Raw genomic sequence first — 20,801 nt, 5'->3', positions numbered from 1 at the left:
CTTCTACACATGTGCAACCAAGGAAGTCAGAGCCAAAGTAAATATGTTCTAGGCAGTTTTATCAAGGGTATTACCCAGCATTTCAAAAGAGGCTGATGTAAGCAACAAGGAGCACAGAAAAAAGTCTGCTCTCTCAAGCTGCATTGTAATAGAAAAAAGGTAACTTCAAATTCTGCTGCCTGATTTGAATTTATTTTTGATTGTCCTACATAGAAAGCATGTCTCAGGCACTAGTGGTGGTACCGCTTGGCCTCTTTTTTATTGTCTTTAGTGTAGGGCACTACTGGGTCAAACAGTATGTGTGTGCAACTTGGCACAGCTCCAAAGGAGATGAGCCAACTCATGCCAGCACACAACTTGGCCCCAGATAGACAAGTAAGAACGAAATGCACATTAAGCCCTAACCCTTTTGGGGATAGGATTCAGATTAGCTCTTTGTTTCTGCACCTTGCTGGAGAATTGTCCCAACTGCTCATCAAAGGGCTGTAGCCAAGCCTTTGACACAGTAACATCCTCCAGCTGAGGCCCAGGGCCAAGCTCTTTAAAGGATCATTGATCTGCCTGTATGAAATGACAAACATCAATCCCCTGTCCTTGGAAAAAAGAGGCAGGGGGTATTGCCTTTGTCGACTAGAATACAGAGGAGGATTTTAAAGAGTAAGACAAAACACATTACTACTTTATGCTGAAATTAATGCTTATTGAAGATCTTCAAGTGATAATTTGAGGCGCGAAGTTTTCTACTCATCCACAAGGCAAATACAGCATAAGGAACTTTTCTTTTGCATCAAGCAGTATGACATGTATATTGGCTTAATTCCCCTGTTCATAAGCATGACGACAGCACTAACATACTCTGACAATTTGGGCATTTGGTATATATGTTATATATCCACACATTAGCAAGAAAGATAATCTGGGAGCATAAGCAACACAGCTCTGATCTAACAAAACAAGCAAGCACCTGCCTAACTGAAAAGAACCCTTCCAACACAAGCTGGAGGTTTTGGTAATGCGTGTCCTTAATTAATTAATTTGCTGTACTGACCTGTATTACACTAGTCCCTGACAGACCCACAGAGATCAAGGCTGTCTACTTCATTTTGGGTGAAACTACATCCTACAAAGGCAGTTCTGCTGGATTATGCTTTCCACTGCTATCCTCCCACAGTGCACATCTATTTCTCCAGAGCAAAAGTCACATACACACATTTCTGCACATGTGATTTAAAAAGCTGTTGGTGATCATACCATGAGTACTCATGGGTACGATTAAGGAAACATTCAAAAGAAAGAACTTTCTAATCATGCAACTAGCATACTGAGACACTCACAGTGGGCCAAGAGAGCATGAATATGTGAAGCTTCTTCACAGGAAGTGCTCTCTAAACGCAACGAAGGTTAAGACTCTAGGCCTACAAAATTGTGATGACAAAAGCTGACAAATTCCAAACAGTATTTGCATAACTTTCCACACTTCCATTTTGAAAATAATTTAAGGTGATGTCTTGGAAATGGCCTACAAGACTGACTGACTTTGGCAAATCAGATCTCTAATCTAGAAAACAACGAGTTTTTCCAAAGCAACCTGGATGGGCTTCCACTGATGTTTGCTGCAACCCTTACAGGGACTGTCTACATTTTCCAGTGCTGGATTAGTGATTTTTGGACAGGTCACTAATATTTTTAGGTCCACACATTATTCAAAGAATATCAGCTTTAATTTATCGTAAGTGTGAGCAGAGGCTAGTTAGGTATTGGGTTCTTGGGAGCAGAATGAAATATTGGGGGATGGTTAGAGACCAAATTCCTTAAAGCGAGAATGACAGCTCCAAGTGATGTCTTCATTGCTTCCCTAGCAGTTGACAGTAATACACTCCTCAAACTGGAATGTTCTTTGAAATTCTGCGGGAAGTGACACAAGCCAGCTGGGCTGCATGCAGCATAGGTGGGTGGAGAGGCTGAGAACATTTGGATTTAGGTAGTGAGAGGTCATCCTGGAGGATGTGATGCAAATCTAAATTTGAATGGGATAAGGCATGGAACAAACTAAGGAAGAGCTGAGAAAAGACTGGTATGGCATCCATGCCTAGCGTATCCAGATTTGCAGAAGTGAACCAAGTTGGGGTATGCTACAGGCTAATCTATAAATATTTACTTCTGTAAAAACATTCGGCTTCAGATGATCTTTAATTCTTGAATGATCTTCAGAAATTGCTTCTCGCCCAAATTATGAATAGATATTAATTATAACAACACTTTATATTGTAATTATAGTGTGCTTTTCATTCCAACGGATCCTTAGGCCTTTTACAGCGTATGCATAATTAATTTTTGCTCACCTCAGGGCTGAACACAACACTTAATAAAGAGAAGGGACTGTATTAGCTATTAACAAAGGTGATCAGACGTCTTTTCTCATTTCTCACCACTTCTCTAGGTTCTTAACCTCTGTTGCAATCACTGCCTGGTGGCAGCAATGGGGCTGGAAAGGGGAGTTGCAATGGAGAATAATGGAAAAAAAAAAGAAGCTCTTGCCATCAAAGCTAGTCATAATGTCTCTGACAGTAACCACAGCAGCATAAACTAAATAAAAGTTTAAAATCGTAAGTAATTCGGAAGATAATTATATGATTGCAAAGCTAATGTGTGATTTCTATACAAAAATTACACTTCAAAGAATTGGAACGATGCTTTTGATATAACCATCTGCATCTTTGGTATAGCTCCCTAGGAATTCAGGGTAACTGTTTCAAAGTAATGCCACATTAATATAACACTTGTGGCACTGAACCTGCCAGAAACAGAGGCAGGAAATATGGAGTATGTTTTTGTAAGTATGTTTGTACTATTTTGGCTATAGTGACAATAACAATAAAACCTTTATGACAGCACACAGTCATTCAGCATGTCAAAAAGACAGCAACGAGATTAAGCCTCTGGATTTTGAAATCAGGGTCCGACCTGATGACCTGAATCATGCACAACCACATTTAGAGTATTATGCTATAAATTCTTCCCCATCAGAAATCGCTCATAATATTGAACAGTTAATCCTTCTGCCTGGACAATACTGTTATCTGGGAACTGACAGCAAAGAAAGCATTGAAAGGAAGCATTCTTGCCTTTGAGGTGTGAACAACTCTTCTGTCTCTAAATATTTCCAACTTCAATACTCACTATTATGCTTGAAGATTCTAATAGTAGCACCTGAAAGTCTCGCACCAAGAACGAGAGAAGTGTGGTTCAACTCATCACTTAAAATGAGGCAGCCCTGTGGAGAAGGAGTACAATAAGCATCTGTGTGAACTGGCAGGCTGTTGACCTGTGTGCATGTGTGTGTCAGCATACACGTGTGTCTATGATACAGCATTGAACCAATTAAGCTCTAAGTATTAAACACGAACTGGATTTTCTGCCACTCTTCTGAAGGTGCCAGGACCCACTGCAAAGGCAGGCATAAACTGTGGGATCAGATTCTCAGGCATTCCCAGGTGGTGCAAAAGGGCCAAATATTTCCTGTAACTGGAAAGTAGTGAATAACTCTAGTAGAGATTGACTGCTTTATAGTGAAATCAAGTGACATTGCTTCCTCTATCACCTGTCTACAGTCTATTTTGTGTTGCAAGGAAAATGCAGTCACCACCCCATATATAAAGACTGCATGACATTAATGTAAGGAGGAGCAATACTGAGGCTGGACTAACATCAGCACTTTGGGCTGCAGAAATGAGATCAGGACAGACTGATGCCTCATAAATCCCACTTCCATTAAGATGTGAGTGGAGCCCAGGCACGAGGCAGAATCTTTCTCTGGTAAATGCATATACAGCTCACCTGTAGTATATTTTTCATTAACTCAGCTGAAAAATCATTTTCTTTTCAGAAACTAAAATAGAAATGCAGGAGAAATAACTTTGTGTATTATATTAACAGGAACCGGGATTCACAGTTGAAATTCAAGCTGGAACCCTAATTTAGCTCTGCTTTCTATTACACATTTTGTGCTGCGGTTTCATTACCCAAAGGGCAGTAAAACATTGAGTAAATGCTTATTTTGGAAACACAAATTATGCCTAGGTTGAGAGATACACAAATCTGCCTAAAGCCTGGTATGCAGAACTAACAGTAAAACTATATGCCTCTTGACAAGAAAATGTAGCTGCTAGGCTTAATTATAGAGGGAAATTTAGGAATAAATCCCCCCAACATAGGGCAAATACATAATGTATGTAATATATATAAAAGAATACTATATAATATTAATATATACTGAATTGTTATCGCTATATTCTATATAACACATATAGTAATATCTTCATTTGTGCCACTTATTTCTAAATATCCCACCTCTGATAGAGGCCTGAGTCTCCACATGAGGCCAGCTAAATGAGGGAAAACTATTTGATAGCTAAGCAAAGAACAAGTATTGTATGCTGTTATGTATGTCTGCAATTTCATCCATTTACCTTTATTAATTGTCTGTGTCTGTTCCCTTTGAAATTGCTGGACAACTTCTCCAGCACCATTGCAGACTGAAGTTCATGTTCTGGGCAGCCGAAGCAATTCTCCCTGCCCAGCCCTTGTATACATGTATTTTAGAAATCTCTTGTAAAAGCTGGATTCATCTGCAATAGCGAGTGAAGAAGTGACTTCACCTCTACGCCGGTGCTTCAGAAGAAATCTTGATCATACACCACACAGTGAGTTAATTCCATCTCCACCAAGAGGGAAATACTGTTTCACACTTGCATGAAGTCAAGAGGAGCTACCGGTACGCTTTCTCGGCTAACAGCACAGTGTATCTGCTTGTTATGCCAGGAGTTGTGATTGACAGGATGGTGGATTTTCATGCCTCTGTGTGAGGCACCCCAATTTGGAGATGAAGTCCCTTCAACACCAAATAAGAACCCAACTTTTGTCACATGGTCACAACTTTAGACTTGCATTTGCTGCCAGCTTTCTTTGCAGGGCTGGCTGGAGATCTCTTCATCAGGAATGCTAAACACTGTGCTTTCTCTTTTCTGAGAGTGTTGTAAAAAATATCCTAATCATCATCTTTCACCACAGGCAGCTGGGCAATATCTCTGCAAGTAGCCCAAATACTTCATCCCACAACACCTGAGTCATGGGATGCAATGTTTGCTTACTTTTTAGGGAGAAGTAACTTTGTTAAGAGAAGCTAAACCACCATATCACTCATCCTTAAACAGATGTTAGGTATGTGTGATAGCAACACCCAGAGCTAGAAAAAATGATGAAGGAGCATATTTAAGGTCACAAGGTCATCAGCCTTATGAGTCATGCATTCCTGATAGCAAGCTTTGTTCCTCAATCAAGCCTTTCCACTTAATGTGTTCCCAGAATACTGCAACAGTTGTTAAAACAATTAATAAATGATTGTTCTATGTATTACTTAAGTACTCACCTTCCCAACAAGGGCTGGAATATTCATCGAGTTAGTTGCAAAGCCCATGCCAAACACCATAGCATCTTCCACACCAAGGAACTTGGCCACAAGTTTCTCTAGTTCTACATGTTTGTCTAGGGTGCCTGCAGAAACAAGCACAGGGAGTCTCAAATCTCGTTAAACTGTAAAAGTTATCAAATCTAAGGATATAAAACATACAGAAGAACAAGCTAGAAGTGTGTCATTAAGCTATATGACATTAAGTTCTAATGAAGGTTTTCCATTTGTATCTTGTGCACGTGGGATAATGCAAGAAAAAGCAAGGATGTAAACCAGCTATACCTAATGCTAACGAATACAGTTGCTGTTAAGGTAGCAAAGCAGTTGCTTTGAGAAAAACCTTCCTTTTTCCATAACAACAACTTTTGACGTGGTTTATTTTGAAGAGTAATTTTTTGCCTTTTTCTCCACAGGTAGCAAGGACAAAAATACCCCCTTTTTATAGGAAATGTGGGACAAATATCTTAGGCGTTCCTGAGTTCTCTCTGGATGTGAAAGCAAAACCCGAAGACCACAAAATTCTTTCTTTTTTTTTTGGGTGCCTATGTACGTGTACAAATTCCTCAATTACGATTTTATATGGATAGACAAACAAAAGTGTTCTCCATCTTTTTCTGCTTTGGAAGGTGAAAGCTACAACACTCTCCATAACTAATGATAACTCTCCTCTTTCCTCCCTCTCAACAGCCAAACACAAATGATAAGGCAACACTAGAGAGCCTTCTTTATTGCATGTTACTTATTTAATATTAGTGCCTGGAGTCTCCAAATAAATAAGGTGCTCTGACTACCCAACAAAAGGGATGTTTTTCCCACCCAACTCACAATGGGGGATGACAAAATACAAAAGGCAACAAGTGAAAGAGTGGTGTTAAGTGATTGAGATAAAAACTAACTTTAAACAGTAATGAATTATCTCAACTTGCCAGCTCTCTAGTCTTTGGTTGCCTGGCTGTGCATTGCAGGTACCAAGGCAGAAGGAACTCTTACAGGATGATCTGTGGGGAAGAAAAGAGAGTGGCCTGTGGATTCTGACAGAGCATTTCCCCTACGAATAAGGCTCTAAGCAGTGAACAGAAGAAAAAAAAAAAATAGGGAAGTGAATATCTCACCTCACTTGTGCTGCACAAATTGATGTCATAATAGTACAGGCAAAATGAATCATGATTGATGGGAACAAAAAAAATCTGTGTTCACTGTGATGGACAAAAGGCAGATGAATGGAGGAAAGCAGAAGCTTGGCTTAGTGTCTCGAAAAGAATCATAAGTCAGGAAGATGATCTTACCTTCATCATGGAGGAAAGCTCATAAAAAAAAAGAAGTAAAAATGGCAGCGGTACAGTTTCAGCAACAACAGTAACTCAGCCGGTTACAGGGAGGTAGTATTTTTGTTATAATTTCTTGTTAAATATTCAAAGTAAGAATGGCATTCACTTGGAAACAGAATGTCAAAAATACCACGCAGGCAGGTAACTCTCCCATAGCCAGGGAGAAAAGCAGCAAGGATCATATGACTTCTGGAAAAACCTGGATTACACAGACAGTAAAGAACAGTGGTGCTGTGATTTTGCACAGAGTCCGCCTGGGTTCTGCTAGAGCTGAGCCAACTCTGACAGAGCTTCAAGAGTGTCTCTGCACTTGTATCACTCTGGATGTACGTTGAGCTGAGTTGTCTGGCTTTGTGCTCTGATAAGTTAAGCAACGTGGCAAAGAAAATTTGGCTCTGCAGAACCTCCAGTAGGTGTGACCCAATTCTGTATGAAGCTCTTTGACGATGACTATGTTTGGCATTTGTAGATCCTGAGATACACAAGGATATGTGCTGGCTCTGCACACAGCCACCGCTTAGTAGCCAAGCTCTATGAAATACAAAACCATACAGTGTTTCAGAGTTGAGCTGCTCAATGAAGATGCGTGTGAGAATCTATGTCTTAACTTGTAAGCCCAGTAGGTCTCAGGGTGTATTTCTATGGTTATTTCTATATTTTTTGCATTTTGGGCCCAGCTAGTCTTCAATCTGGTTACAGCACCCATTGACCACTGAGGGTTCCAGCATGTTCACCTGCCCTAGTGTTCCCTGCAGATGTTATTTTGTCACTTGAGGGCTATCAGCACACAAAGAGAAGATGCAGTCTGAAATGGAAGCTTGAAGCCAACCACACTATGGTCACAGCTTGAATTAGAAGGAGGTTTGTGAAAGCATAAGAAACGAGCAGTGTGCGCTTTGCAAGGCAGGCATTTTAAGGCATGAGAAAATTGTCCCGACTCTTCCAGGGATAAATCTGACACTACTGGGGTGGAGTTAAATTGCTTTTTGGGGTTGCATCATACGTTTTCTGTTTTTACAAACCAGAAAAGCCTGACTCACTACAGGTTATTCTGTTTATGCATCTATTAGATGAACCAGAAAGGAACAGCACCTTTTTGACCTCTTTTTATTGATTTTGTGATGGTGAAGAATAAGACATTCTGAAAGTGACTGATTACTATTCATTATTTACTAATCCTAACAATGAATGCAGTCACACTGTATATCGCTATCGCCTACAAATCCTGGAATAAGTTGGAATCAATAGGGGTTCAGTTTGCAAAACCAAAACCTGAATGACAAGGATTTGCAAAATGAGCCCTAGTTTTGATTACTTTAATTATAATGACAATATTGTAGGTGGTAGGTGAGGTGTTAAAGAAGCAATACAACACATCAGTACTGACAGTGGGAGGCTCATGACAGTAGTTGATTGAGTAGAGCTGATAAAGCAAATCAGCTTGCATTTTCCCAGATTTAAAGTAAAAGAGGTATTTATTTAATAAATTATGCAATTATTTAATCGTATCAGAAGATTTCTCCAGTATGGGTCAGTCCTTGGACATCATATAAACTGCACCAACTATGTAACTTCTCTCCACTGGAGGAAACAAGGGGTCAGATATGCTTTGCTGGAATGAAGCTTGTCCACTAGCGTTCCCAGCTGGTCATAGCAACTGCCCCAACAGGCACAAACAGCACTACCAGAGAGGTGCAAATTTGATCCAAAGTAACTTCCACTGGCACAAGCTGTTACATCTCAAGCTACATAAGAAAGGAAGTAATTATTCTTCATTAAATCAACCTTAGCAGTGTCAAGTCAGGTTATCATGGCCCTTGAAATGTTTTGCATTGTGCTGGATTCAGACCAGCGTCATGATCCGGTGAATGAAAAGTGATATACTAGATATATTTTTATTAGTACACCATACACACAGATACCTTCTGTACTTGTCCTCTACACAGACATTAGAATTTTTCTCCGTACTCTACCTGCTCTGGTTTATATGCTGACTATGGCTTGGTTTGACCTGAGAAATGAGGATAAAACTAAAGAATGTGTGCCATCTTACCGGGAAAGATTTAAGACAAAAAGGAAGACAGAAAGCTACCTGCATCTTTAAAAGACAAAACGGAATACTTTCTTTGAAAAGTTATTCCTCCCTGATGAACAGTTGTATGCAATAGAGTACAAGTGTTACTGTGTTTCAGGCTTATATAGATGTTACGGAAAGCGAAACTGAAGATCTTATACAAAGTGGACTTTCACAACGTTAGCCACCTCCACAGATTCCCACCCTTTTCAAAGCAAATCCCCTCCTTTTCAAAATCTGATTACTCAGTTCCCTCCATTAACAAGACACTGCACTCTGGTGAAGTACATTGTGCTCTGGCAGGCTTTCATAGGCTTACCCATGCTCTGGGGTTGAAAGTCACTGTCAGTCTGCTAGAACAGATAAAGCTTGAAAATGCCCTTCCCATGATCCACACAATTCATTATTTAGCTTTGATGCTTTGAGCTTGGACAAGGTGGTTTATGCCACTGGTTAGTCTGTCCAGTACAGTCTTGCAGGTTCTTATGTGCTAATGACATATACTGGTTAACCTGCCAACAGTGGCAATGGTATCCTTTAATTGAATTTTTTATTTAGAATTCTGAGACCCAAAGAAGCCAGGAAAATACCTGCTTGCTTCAAGTTAAACAAAAGCTGGAGGATTAAACTGATATAAAAACTGGCATAAAAGCCACTTCGCCATGTGAACAGCAACTGGGAATCGTATGGATCACTGATGTGACTCACCAAGGCGAGTAAGAACCATTACTCTAAGAAAATGAGAGTTTGTCAAAGGTCCTTAGGAAGGCGGGGAATGGAACGAACCACCTAAACTTCCCTGCCACATTTGAAACCTAAGGTCCCAAACTCAATCTGGTAAGATATTTGTCAGAGATAAAACAGTAATATTACTGAAACACATACACACTTTTACAAAAGCAAGATTAGAAGGATTACTACTAGAAGGATGCAGAAGAAGAAGATGTAGAGATTGTTATTTATTTGCACCATTCTACGAGAGTGGATGATGCAGATGGTATCAGCATCCTACAGAGGCCACTACAAGAGCAAAGCCTAAAATTGTAGAACCATACATATTGGCAAGAGAGAGGGAGAGAAGCACACTGTAATATGTAGTTGCCTCATTTAACACTGCAAGTGCATAAAAGAGCCTCAAAAGAAGTGGGTTTTGAGGAAGCATTTGAAAGAAAGGAAATGCTCAAACTTTCTTGACGTTGCTACCAGCTGGTAGGGCTTTCATACCACAAAGATGCTGCAGTTGTCACAGATATAATAATGTACCTGTGTAATTTACTGATTGTCAGAAAAGAGTAGATTCATTTTAACAAAACTTCTAGTTGAATTTAGATTTTCCAGTTTTGTTTGCTTTTTTTTCTTTACAAAACCCCAAGGTTAAAATTTACAGTTGAAGTCCAGCCTCTTTTGCCAAAGCCTGGATGGCAGTATCTCAAGTGTCTAAATATTTGCATATACACAGATAACATTATATATTGGAGATATTTTAGGGTTTAAACAGGTCACACAACCCTTAGCTACTCCTGATGCCTTCAGTTCACCTGCCAGAAGATGGACTGTCCAGAGCTTAATCATGCTTTGCAAAACATACTTCTGCAATGGTGAAACACCAGGAACAAACTTGACCATTTGATCACAAGTTGGAACGGTTATTTATGAGAGGGTAGGCACAAAAAGGAAAATTATGTTAGTAGGAGACGCCAAAGAAGGAAAATTCCTCTCATGAACTGTTTTCTAATTTATAACATACCCTATCATAAAGTAGCCAAGGTTATGATAAATATACACACACTAATTCTCATTTATGTGGCTATATTTCTGCTTAAGCTCCTACTTGGAAACTCTAAATTATGGGAACTTTAGTTCTTTATCTCTTTCTCCTAAGTGAAAAATGGACCATTTATTTCTGTGTTTGCACAGTACTGAGTTTAAAATGAGCCTGGGCCCTAATTAAAGCTTTGAAGTGGTATAAAAGAAAGAACGGCCAAATAACTATTTTTACCTTCTTGAAATGCTGCTAGAAATTCATATTAGGCCTTAAAATCTAACAGAAGGAAGTGAAGGGGATGGAACTACTTTTGTAGTTTAGATGTTGGCACAGGTTTTCAGGTCTGCTTCTTAGAAATCAGATCACAATCAAATATAAAAAAATGCTCAACCAAACAAAAAGCCCTACAACTGAGTGCAAGCTAGGCGTTAAAAGGTAATCTCCTAACCGTGCCCTCCAGAATGAATCACCCTGCAAGTGTTCTGTGCAGGCTCCATCTTGTCTTTCGGTCCAAGGCATAATCACAGGAGAAGGATTTCAAAAGGCAGGAATCCTGTTTGGCTGCTTAAGTAGCTCTAATGATACATTTGCTCCTGTTACTCATGGGTATCATCTCCATAAGGAAAAATGGTGAGCTAGAGATAAATAGAGCATTGGGACTACTAGCTGCTCATGTGACAGCCTCGTCACTGCCCTGGCGCTAAGCCTAGGAGCGTTCAGGGCATGATAACCTGCCTCATCTTAAAAAAGTGTAATACCACTGATTTTCTTATCATCTGCAATCAGCAAGCAGGAAACAGTGTTAAATAATTATTTGCATATTTCTGCCTTAGTAATTTTAAGTTACGTTGCTTAGAAAAGGCTGACTATAAACATAAGAATGACAGGATGAGCTCAGATAAAATGTTTGTGAGCCTGCCTCCAACAGTAGCCAACTCCTACTCTACCCACTAAAATACATGGATTTGCATGGGGAAAAAAGGAATTCACATTCAAGTTGTCATTCTTTTCAGTATATAGAGGGAACACGTCCTATTTCAAATTTAGTTAGATTACAATTTGTCAGCGTTTTTATTAAGCTGAAAAATAACACTTTTGAGACGAAGATTAAAATAAATAAAACATAAAATATAGTATAGAGATTTTCTGGGGGTAGTTTACATGAAATACCCTAACGTTCTGAATACTGCAATTACTTGACTTGTTGGTTTCCAGTTACTTAAATCCTTCATTTAAGAATTATTGTCTCAGACTCAATGTTTATTCCTGGAAAACAAAACTTTGCTTTTTCAAGTCCCAATTAGTTTCTTGACTTATAATGAACTAGCCAAAGAAATTCAAAACATCGATTTTTTCTGCACCTGCAGGAGAGAGTGCTGCTGACAAAAGCAGTTTTAATGTAAATTACACCCACGGTCAGTTCTGTCAGATATGGTAGGGGCAGATCTCTCTGTATCCTCCCTCAACACCTCACACAGTTAATGCAGCATCTTTTCCTCTGACTTCAGTGAGTTTAACCTTGCCATTCTCAGATGTGCTTAGAATGCTCTTGCCATTCTAGGTGAATGGTCCTATTGTTCCTCCCAGCCTGTCCCTCTGACCAAGAGGGTCCTCATTCTACAACTCCAGCTGCTGCAAAATTTTCTGAAGGATCTTACTTATGCTTAAATTTTTGCTGCTTCAGAAACACCAAAACCAGCCAGGTTAGGGCTTCGTTGGTTCCTTATAAACTACCTCTATTGTAAATACTGCCCAACTTTATAAAAATACAAGTATGTTATGTTCCTGATTCAAGCCAAATTTGTATGATAATTTGCTAGTCTGCAGGTCCAGTATTAATGATCGTACAGCAATGGCCGTAGGCATATAAGTAATAACATAAATTACTACTAAATAACTAATTACATAAAATAATGCTAAAACACGAGTACTAGATGCACCATGCCACACGAAAGGGCCCTTTTGCCCATAATCCTTCATCTGCCAGTGATCTTGTATTGATGTCTGAGGAAGAATGAAAGAACAAACATATACATAGTAGTATCCCAGCTTCTAACTAACCTCAGCATAAGGACATCCTGAATCACATAATAGTTTTGGTAACTATCTAGTAACTATCATTGTTCTCTACTCTGTATGTGGCCAGCATCCCCTAGAATGCAAGGGAGTGTAAAGTTTTAGCATCTGCAGCCTTCTTTGCAATGAGTTCCTCGGGTCTGCCAGCCTCCAGTGTGAAAAGCTGCCTCCTGTGTTTAGAAGGAAACCTTCTACCAACTTCATACAACGCCCTGTAGATCTTGTAGTGTAAGAGACACTGAACAGCCAACCCTAACCACTCTTCCACGCCACGCATAATTTTGAAGATTTCTATAGAGCCTTTAGGCTCTTTTCGAACAAGACAACAAGCATTTCTGATAGCTGAAGACAGCTAACTCAACAGTTCTTCACCCAGAAGCTGCTTGAGGCCTTTGATGATCCTTGTTGCCCTTCTCTGACACTTTCTAGTTCTGCTACATGTTTTTGACCAGAACGTCTTAGAGTACTCAAGATGACAGCAAACCACAGATTTATGCAGTAGCATAGTGAGGTGTCATCACTGGCTTTCTATTCACTTCCTAATAATTTCTAGTATTTGATTTGCTTTCTGACCACTGAACGATAAGCTAATGCTTTCACAGAACTGCCACTTATAATCCCAAGATCTTGATTCTAAGGGATAATAGTTAGCTTGGTCTTGAAAAAAGGAAAATATTTTTCTTTCAGATTGAAAGTCCCACAAAAGCCTCAGGTACGTGTCTTAAATGACATTGTTATGCTAAGAAAGTGATTTATTATTATTATAATTTAAAAAGAGCATGAAATTAAAAATGAAGTGAAAATCCCTAAATCTTTTTATGGAGGACAAATCTAGGAAGACCAGCCACTGCTTTTATCAGTTTCCTATGCTTTTGTGCTTAAACAGGAATGTCTGTGCAAGAGGCATGTGCGTTATTATTTTAGAGAAACTAAGAACAGGGCTCTACAGTTCTTACTGAAGTTAATATCTGAGCTATGTTTACACACAGTCTTAAGATGCTTTTCTGGGAATGTAGAATAACTGTTTTACATTTAGCAAGGTTTAGTTTCACTAAGTTTCCTTAATAAAACACAGTTTTGTAAAGCTACAAACAACCATGTTAAAATGTCCATATTAACGTGTTCTGAGAGGCAATTACCTGCAACAACATTCTGATACATCAGCATTTTAGATTCACTCCACAGTCTGCACAGTTATAAGAGGAGGATTTTAGGCTGAAGACCACAAAGGACAGTTTTACCGTCACATATTCTTTCAAACCTCACTCGCATTAATTTTATTTGTTTCTTCTTTGTTTTCCCCTCTCTGAAATCTTCTCAAAATACTGGGATGATCCTTCTCAAAAAGAGATACCTATCACTGCTTTGAGAGACATCTTGGTAAAACCCTGAACATGCCAGAGACTTAAATGCACACAAGCAGAACAGTACTTTCAAAGTCAATTAGCTTGAAATTATAAATAAGTTCACAGAATCATAGAATGGTTAGAGCTGGAAGGGACCTTAAAGATCATCTAGTTCCAACCCCCCTGCCATAGCAGGGACACCTCCCACCAGCCCAGGTTGCTCAAAGCCCCATCCAGCCTGGCCTTGAACACCTCCAGGGATGGGGCAGCCACAACTTCCCTGGGCAGCCTGTGCCAGTGTCTCACCACCCTCACAGTAAAGAATTTCTTCCTAATATCTATTCTAAATCTCCCCTCTCTCAGTTTAAAAATGTTACCCCTCGACCTATCAATACACTGCCTGATAAAAGAGTCCCCCCCCATTTTTCCTATAGGCCCCCTTTAAGTACTGGCAAGCTGCTATAATGTCTCCCCAGAGCCTTCTCTCCTCCAGGCTGAACAACCCCAACTCTCTCAGCATGTCCTCACAGGAGAGGTGCTCCAGCCCTCTGATCATCTTTGTGGCCCTCCTCTGGACCTGCTCCAACAGGTCCGTGTCCTTCTTATGTTGGGGCCTCCAGAGCCGGATGCAGTACGCTATGCTGGGTCTCACGAGAGTGGATTAGAGGGGCAGAATCACCTCCCTTGACCTGCTGGCCATGCTTCTTTCGATGCAGCCCAGGATGCAGTTAGACTTCTGGGCTGCGAGCGCACATTGCTGGGTCACGATGAGCTTCTCATCAACCAATACCCCCAAGTCCTTCTCCTCAGGGCTGCTCCAAATTCACTCTCTGCCCAGCCTGTATTTGTGCTTGGGATTGCCCTAGCCCATATGCAGGAGCTTGCACTTGGTATTACTGAACTTCATGAGGTTTGCAGCTTGGTGTCACCGGCAAACTTGCTCAGGGTGCACTCAATCCCACTGTCCATACTGCCGACAAAGATGCTAAACAGCATCGGTCCCAGTGCTGACCCCTGAGAACACCACTCATCACTGGTTGCCACTTGGACATTGAGCCATTGATCCCCACTCTTTGAGTGTGGCCATCCAGCCAATTCCTTATCCACCAAGTGATCCATCCATCAAATCCATGTCTCTCCAATTTTAGAGACAAGGATGTCATGTGGGACAGTGTCAAATGCTTTGCACAAGTCCTTTGCATTTCCTTTTTGAGTTTGAGTTTCTCCAGGAGCTCTGCATTCATCCACGCAGGCCTCCTGGCATTTTTGCCCGACTTCCTCTTTGTTGGGATGCATCTCTCCTGAGCTTGGAGGAGGTGATCCTTGAATAGTAACCAGCTTTATGGGCTCCTCTTCCCTCCAGGGCTTTATCCCATGGTACTCTGCCAAGCAGATCCCTGAAGAGGCCAAAGTCTGCTCTTCTGAAGTCCAGGGTAGTGAGCTTACTATGTGCCCTCCTCACCGCCCTAAGGATCTTGAACTCCACCATCTCATGGTCACTGCAGTCAAGCCTGCCCTTGAGCCTCACATGCCCTACCAGCCCCTCCTTGCTGGTGAGAACAAGGTCCAGCATGGCACCTCTCCTCATTGTTCAAGTGCTCTCTTGGATTAGGACCCCAGAGGCAATTTATAGCCCTGGGTCCTACAACTCACTGCATTTTAACTTCAAACTGCTTTAGCTCAGCCACACAATAACAATAGAAGTTTTGAAATGTTATCTGCCCAGGAACAAAACCATTCTGTTCTGTTTTTCTAAGATGAAGATGGCAGATGATAATTAAAAAAGGTAAGACCTTTCAAACAGACCCTTCTCTACATCCCTCTTGAAAGTATACCTGTATATATGTTTAACTTGGACAGAATTTTTCAAGTCCACTCAACTGTGAACCAGAATAGAGCTGAAGCAGCGCAAAAGGGTAAAGGAAAAAGAAAAGAAGGTACCCACACTGCTATTTTTCCTTAGGTTGTTGCTAAAGATCTTCGTGGTAGACAGGTTCCAGCAGAGTCAGGGCCAATGAACTAAGCATTGGTCAGAATTGCGCTGCGGAACAACCTCTCTCCACTGACTACACAAGTACAGGCTTTGTTAGCTGCGCAGTACCAAATCCTACGACTACTCATCTATGCCATCTGAGCCAGGTCTTAACACCCTGCTTTACTATTTTAATAAGTCTTGATGTCCAAGCTTCTCTCTGAAATTCACTCCCTAAAAGACTGATACTGATGAGACATGCACAATGTTCTTTATTTGCAGCCCATTCTTGCATTGTGAATAGTCTGAATGAAGTTCATGGGACTATTTGTTGTGAAAGCAATTAGAATGAATCTAAAACTTTGCTCAATCCATCAAGATAACTCTGAATACTGCACAGAAGTTCAGATGATGAGAAAGTCCTAGAAATCTGTATACACTGGCTCTCAAAACAGACCAGCTGAAGTTAACTAATAAGATTTTTAGTATTTGAAGACAGAATCAATCTTTTAATAAGTTGGTTTTTTTTTTTTTGAGAATAAGTCAAAGTTATGCAAGTTTTCCATATAAAAAATTACGCAAAAGATAAAGAATGAGGAACAGCAGGCATATTCTTCGACCTACTGAAAACAACTTGAAAGGTTCTCAGGCAAAACAGAATCCAAGACAAAAAGACACAGAAATGTTCCTTCAATACCTTAGATGACTAGTAATGGTGACCACTTTCAAGCATGCAATTCAGGTTAAACAAATATTGCAGTCACCAGATGGGTCACCTACAAAAGGAAAGTAGGGTCAATCTGTAAACCCTCTCTGAGTGGTGCCACTGACAGATTTATTATTGCAAATCAAGCCACGATGACAAGGTAACAAGCAGATGACAAGGTTTGCATTATTTTTGTCTGGAAATGAGACTTTAAATAAAAAGCCAAATGAAATACAATATTTTTTTCCATAAGATTTCTGGAGGAAATTAGTTTTCTTTGAGAGATACAAACTGAAAATTTTTTAGGTTGCTGGATTAGGGGGAAAAAAAGTCTGTAGAAGCCTTCTCCGTGCTACCTTTTTTCCTTTTGATAGCTCCCAAGAAAGATAAAGCCTGAAGAGAAACCTCCCCTTCCATTTCTCTCACTTTTTTTTTTTTTTTTCTGAGATGCAGGCTGATTGCACCATTAAGAATGCAAGGCTTTGTGTAAAAATATACAACTACAGGTAACACTACACGCAGTCTACAAAACAAGAAAGTAGACAAATCATAAAGGACACATAAACCAAAAAAGTCAGATGGAGCCTTCCTGAATTTATTACTAAGAGGCACACTGGAAATTTCTATGTTATGCCCATTAATGTCTCATGAAACATTACAATATATTCTTAGAATATGGGATTAAAAAAAAATTATGTAAAAGGTCATTTTACTAATCAGAACACTGTGGTAACTGATATAAATCTGTGATGCAATTAAATCTGCCCTAGAACTATTCTTGAAGTCTCAATGTTTATTTTACTTCTTTTAAAAATAAGCTTGTTACTTTCATCATTAAAATTCCCAGGCCACTGTATGACACATTTGGTTGTGCTTTTCCAATAATCCAATAACATTTTTCCTTTTAAAAAAATCCTTATGTGATAACAAATAAAACACAGCATCACTTTTAATAGTGAAACAAACAATTGTTGATATGACTAAAATTCTCTAAGTATCCAATTCCTTCAAGATATCTGCAAGAAAAAGCATACAGTTACAGAAATTTTGGTGGCCGTCTAGCTGTTTACTCACCCATTTCCTGTCTGGTACTGCAGATTCCTGTCCCATATTTTTGTAACTCTATGGTCACAGTTTTCAAAGCATTAACATCCGTTTCTGCAAAGCCGAGGTAGTTATAAGAACCCATATTGATTACGTTCTTGATAATCCTTCCTGTAAACCTATAATTAAAGCAAATTTTGAAGAATAGTGCTACTTTCACTCAAATCCCAAACAAAAAGAAAAGAAAAAAAAAAAACCCAAATTTTCCCACCAAATTTTGCTCCACTGTCAAATCCCTATTTGGGAATTTACAATCCTCATACTTCAACATCCTAAAAGTTTTTCCAGCCTTTCTATTTTCCTGACTAAATACTGCATCCTGATCAGAATCTTTTCCAGATTCCAAACAGTAGATGGCAATATACTGGCATTAGGTGAAACGGTGCTTTTATGGATGTAAATAAACAAACAAAAGCTAGGACTTCATATAGGAAACAACTTAGAGCCACTATTTTTTTCAAGTGAATTGTCAACAGCTCACAGAAAGTCGTAAGTGTTCACAGACACACAGAGAGAAATTACATGATGAAAATGCTGTGAGAAACACTGTGATACATTCTCAATAAGCTGAAATATAGTCAACCTACACATTGTCTATGTAGTGAGTTTCCGTATCTATAACACAGTAACAGTTGCGATACACTGAAATCTTCAAGGCATAAATTGCATAAAACTCACTGCCAAAGACTCACTGTGTAAGTAAGAAGCAACATTTATGCAATGCAAGAAATCCTGATTTAAATCCTAACCAAGGGATACAACAAATTTCGTTGTAATATCCTGACTAAAGGTCTGTTATTATAAATGAAGCATAAGAAATCTTGTGCTGACATAGCCAAATAAAACCCATTTGTGATAGAGTGCAGTCACTTCCATATGCATTTCCAAACAACATTCAGAAGAAAGGGGAGAGATTGTCAGCGTGGTACTGATTTTAGAAAGAAAATGTGCTGAGATGTATTAGTCGAGGATCTAGGTATAAGGGGCTAGATGGAATCTTCTGTGCTTTGCAGATACATCAGGACTATCCTTATGAAGCCGACAGCTGCAAATTGTAAGCTGACTCACCTAAATGTCCAGTTGTAATCATCGGTAACGCGTTCCATGAGGTCAAACTGTGGCCCTGGGACACTGCAAATTGGACGATTCCAGTTATCCCGTATTCTCATATAGAGGTTTCTGGTGTAAAAGTTCTCAAAATCTTGATAAAGTGGCACAAAATCCTGGTTTGAAAACATGCACAGGGTTATGTTGCTAGGAAAATGTTTGCTTCTGTACCCAACTCAGTCCCATTAAAAAGAAAAACTGAATCATTAGTAAACAGAGAGCTATAACAGCCACATGTTCCTATGTCACAAACAACTCCAATCAGAAAATATCTTAATCTTACTTTAATTCCCTTGAAATACAGTTTTGGCTTTTTTAGGGGGTGGTTGTTTCTTGTGGGGGGGTTTGTTTTGGGTTTTTTTTTGTTTGTTTAAATGGTCAACAAGTTTGCCTAATTCTCCAGTCCAATGTTTTGAAAATTGGAAACAGAAGAACTCATGATTCTTTCACTTTGAGAAAACAAATGCTTGAAATTGAGCATTTTGCTACGTGTGGAGCAGATTGAAAAACTAGGATAAGCAACTCATTATATTTCGTGAGTTTCACTTAGAACTATGTGGGACGAAAAAGTTTCTAAGTCGAGACTCACAAGAATTCAGGCTATGTTCACTTTGTGCTGGGACATTGATTCCCGAGTGCTCTGCGACCCGCAGTTCAGCAAACATAAGACAGCAAATACAAAGACATTAGCACTACCTATCACTATGAAGCACAAAGTAAGACAGCCAGATGAGACAAAATAAAATTGGGATTTAAGAGATTTGGAGAGACGATCTATTTAACAATAAGGCCTCTCTGAGTTTTCTTTTTCTGTGCATTCTATTTTGCTCAGAGTGTTCCGACGCTTTTTTGCTCTTAGAGCAAAATGAATGTCTCTTTGGGTGAAAATTAGGATTTTACATATATAGGTACGTATTCATACACGTCTTTAACTATTCTGCAGTGCATGTCATTCCTCTCATGCCTGTGCAATGTTTTTCTCCAAGATGAAAGTTGTCTGCCTTGTTACTTTGGTAGGTTATTGTACATAACTTGCAGGCAGGCCAAAACTCAGCTTTGGATACATAATGTCTTTTTCATACATACTTTTTGTTGTTCTCTTTCTGCAGCAATGTTGCGTTTTTCTAGTCCCCAGGCTCTCATAAAGTCTCGCAGGTAGCCAAATACTGTTCCCACTCCAAAACCCAGGAAAGTAAGAACAGCGACATACATTGGTGCCTGTTCAAAGTGCTCAACAAATTTTTTTTTGTAGAGAGTTCCATTTGATATGCCATTCTTCTGAAAATACAGAACAGAAACTTGTGATCAATACATTTCATCTCATCAAAGCATCAGACCTTAGACCTCGAGGCAAACATTCTTCTCTAATATGCCACAAATTAGGCGAGACATTTAGACCTCACATTGTATCAGCTGATGCAACGTAGACCTTAAAAGAAGGACCTTTAACACTGCAGTTGTTACTGACCACTACAAGTACCTTCTATTTTCTCTCCTCTCCACCAATGTCCTCAATTGCAGGTGTCTTCAACACCACTCCCTTGTCTATTTTGAAACATGTGAAACTCATGAAAGATTGGCCACATATTATTGTGTAATTGGACAATTATTTCAAAGGTAATTAAATGGAAACCACGATACTCTGTGCTTGCAAGACAATGCTACAAAAAGGGAAGGGCAGCATTAAAAATTCACCTACACTGCGCCCAGTCTTACACAGTCTTGTGTAACCCATTGCGGCAACTAACCTATATACATCAAACCCTGTCTAAAACAGGGCACCTTTACCATGATGATATTCAGATCTGACAAAGTATCCGAAACAGCTATGATCCCAGCCTTCTATTTCTGTT

At 39.6% G+C, this 20,801-nt stretch overlaps 1 protein-coding gene across 1 annotated transcript in view; it reads right to left on the bottom strand.

The window, feature by feature from the left end:
• Positions 1–20,220, bottom strand: part of SPTLC3 (serine palmitoyltransferase, long chain base subunit 3) — a 53,051-nt gene extending 32,831 nt beyond the window's left edge. Inside the window, exons 1-5 of the mRNA XM_009895428.1 lie at positions 20,035–20,220; positions 18,910–19,064; positions 17,812–17,960; positions 5,429–5,553; positions 3,181–3,274 (exon numbers count right to left, since the gene is read on the bottom strand). Of these exons, the coding sequence (XP_009893730.1) occupies positions 3,181–3,274; positions 5,429–5,553; positions 17,812–17,960; positions 18,910–19,064; positions 20,035–20,160 (649 nt within the window). The 5' untranslated portion in view covers positions 20,161–20,220. The remainder of the gene's footprint in view (positions 1–3,180; positions 3,275–5,428; positions 5,554–17,811; positions 17,961–18,909; positions 19,065–20,034) is intronic.
• Between the last annotated feature and the right edge of the window lie 581 nt (positions 20,221–20,801).

Source organism: Charadrius vociferus, unplaced genomic scaffold (assembly GCF_000708025.1).
Source record: "Charadrius vociferus isolate BGI_N301 unplaced genomic scaffold, ASM70802v2 scaffold112, whole genome shotgun sequence".
NCBI classification, from domain to species: Eukaryota; Metazoa; Chordata; class Aves; order Charadriiformes; family Charadriidae; genus Charadrius; species Charadrius vociferus.
Note: the sequence above shows the minus strand (reverse complement) of the source record. Positions and strands in the feature narration are given on the sequence as shown.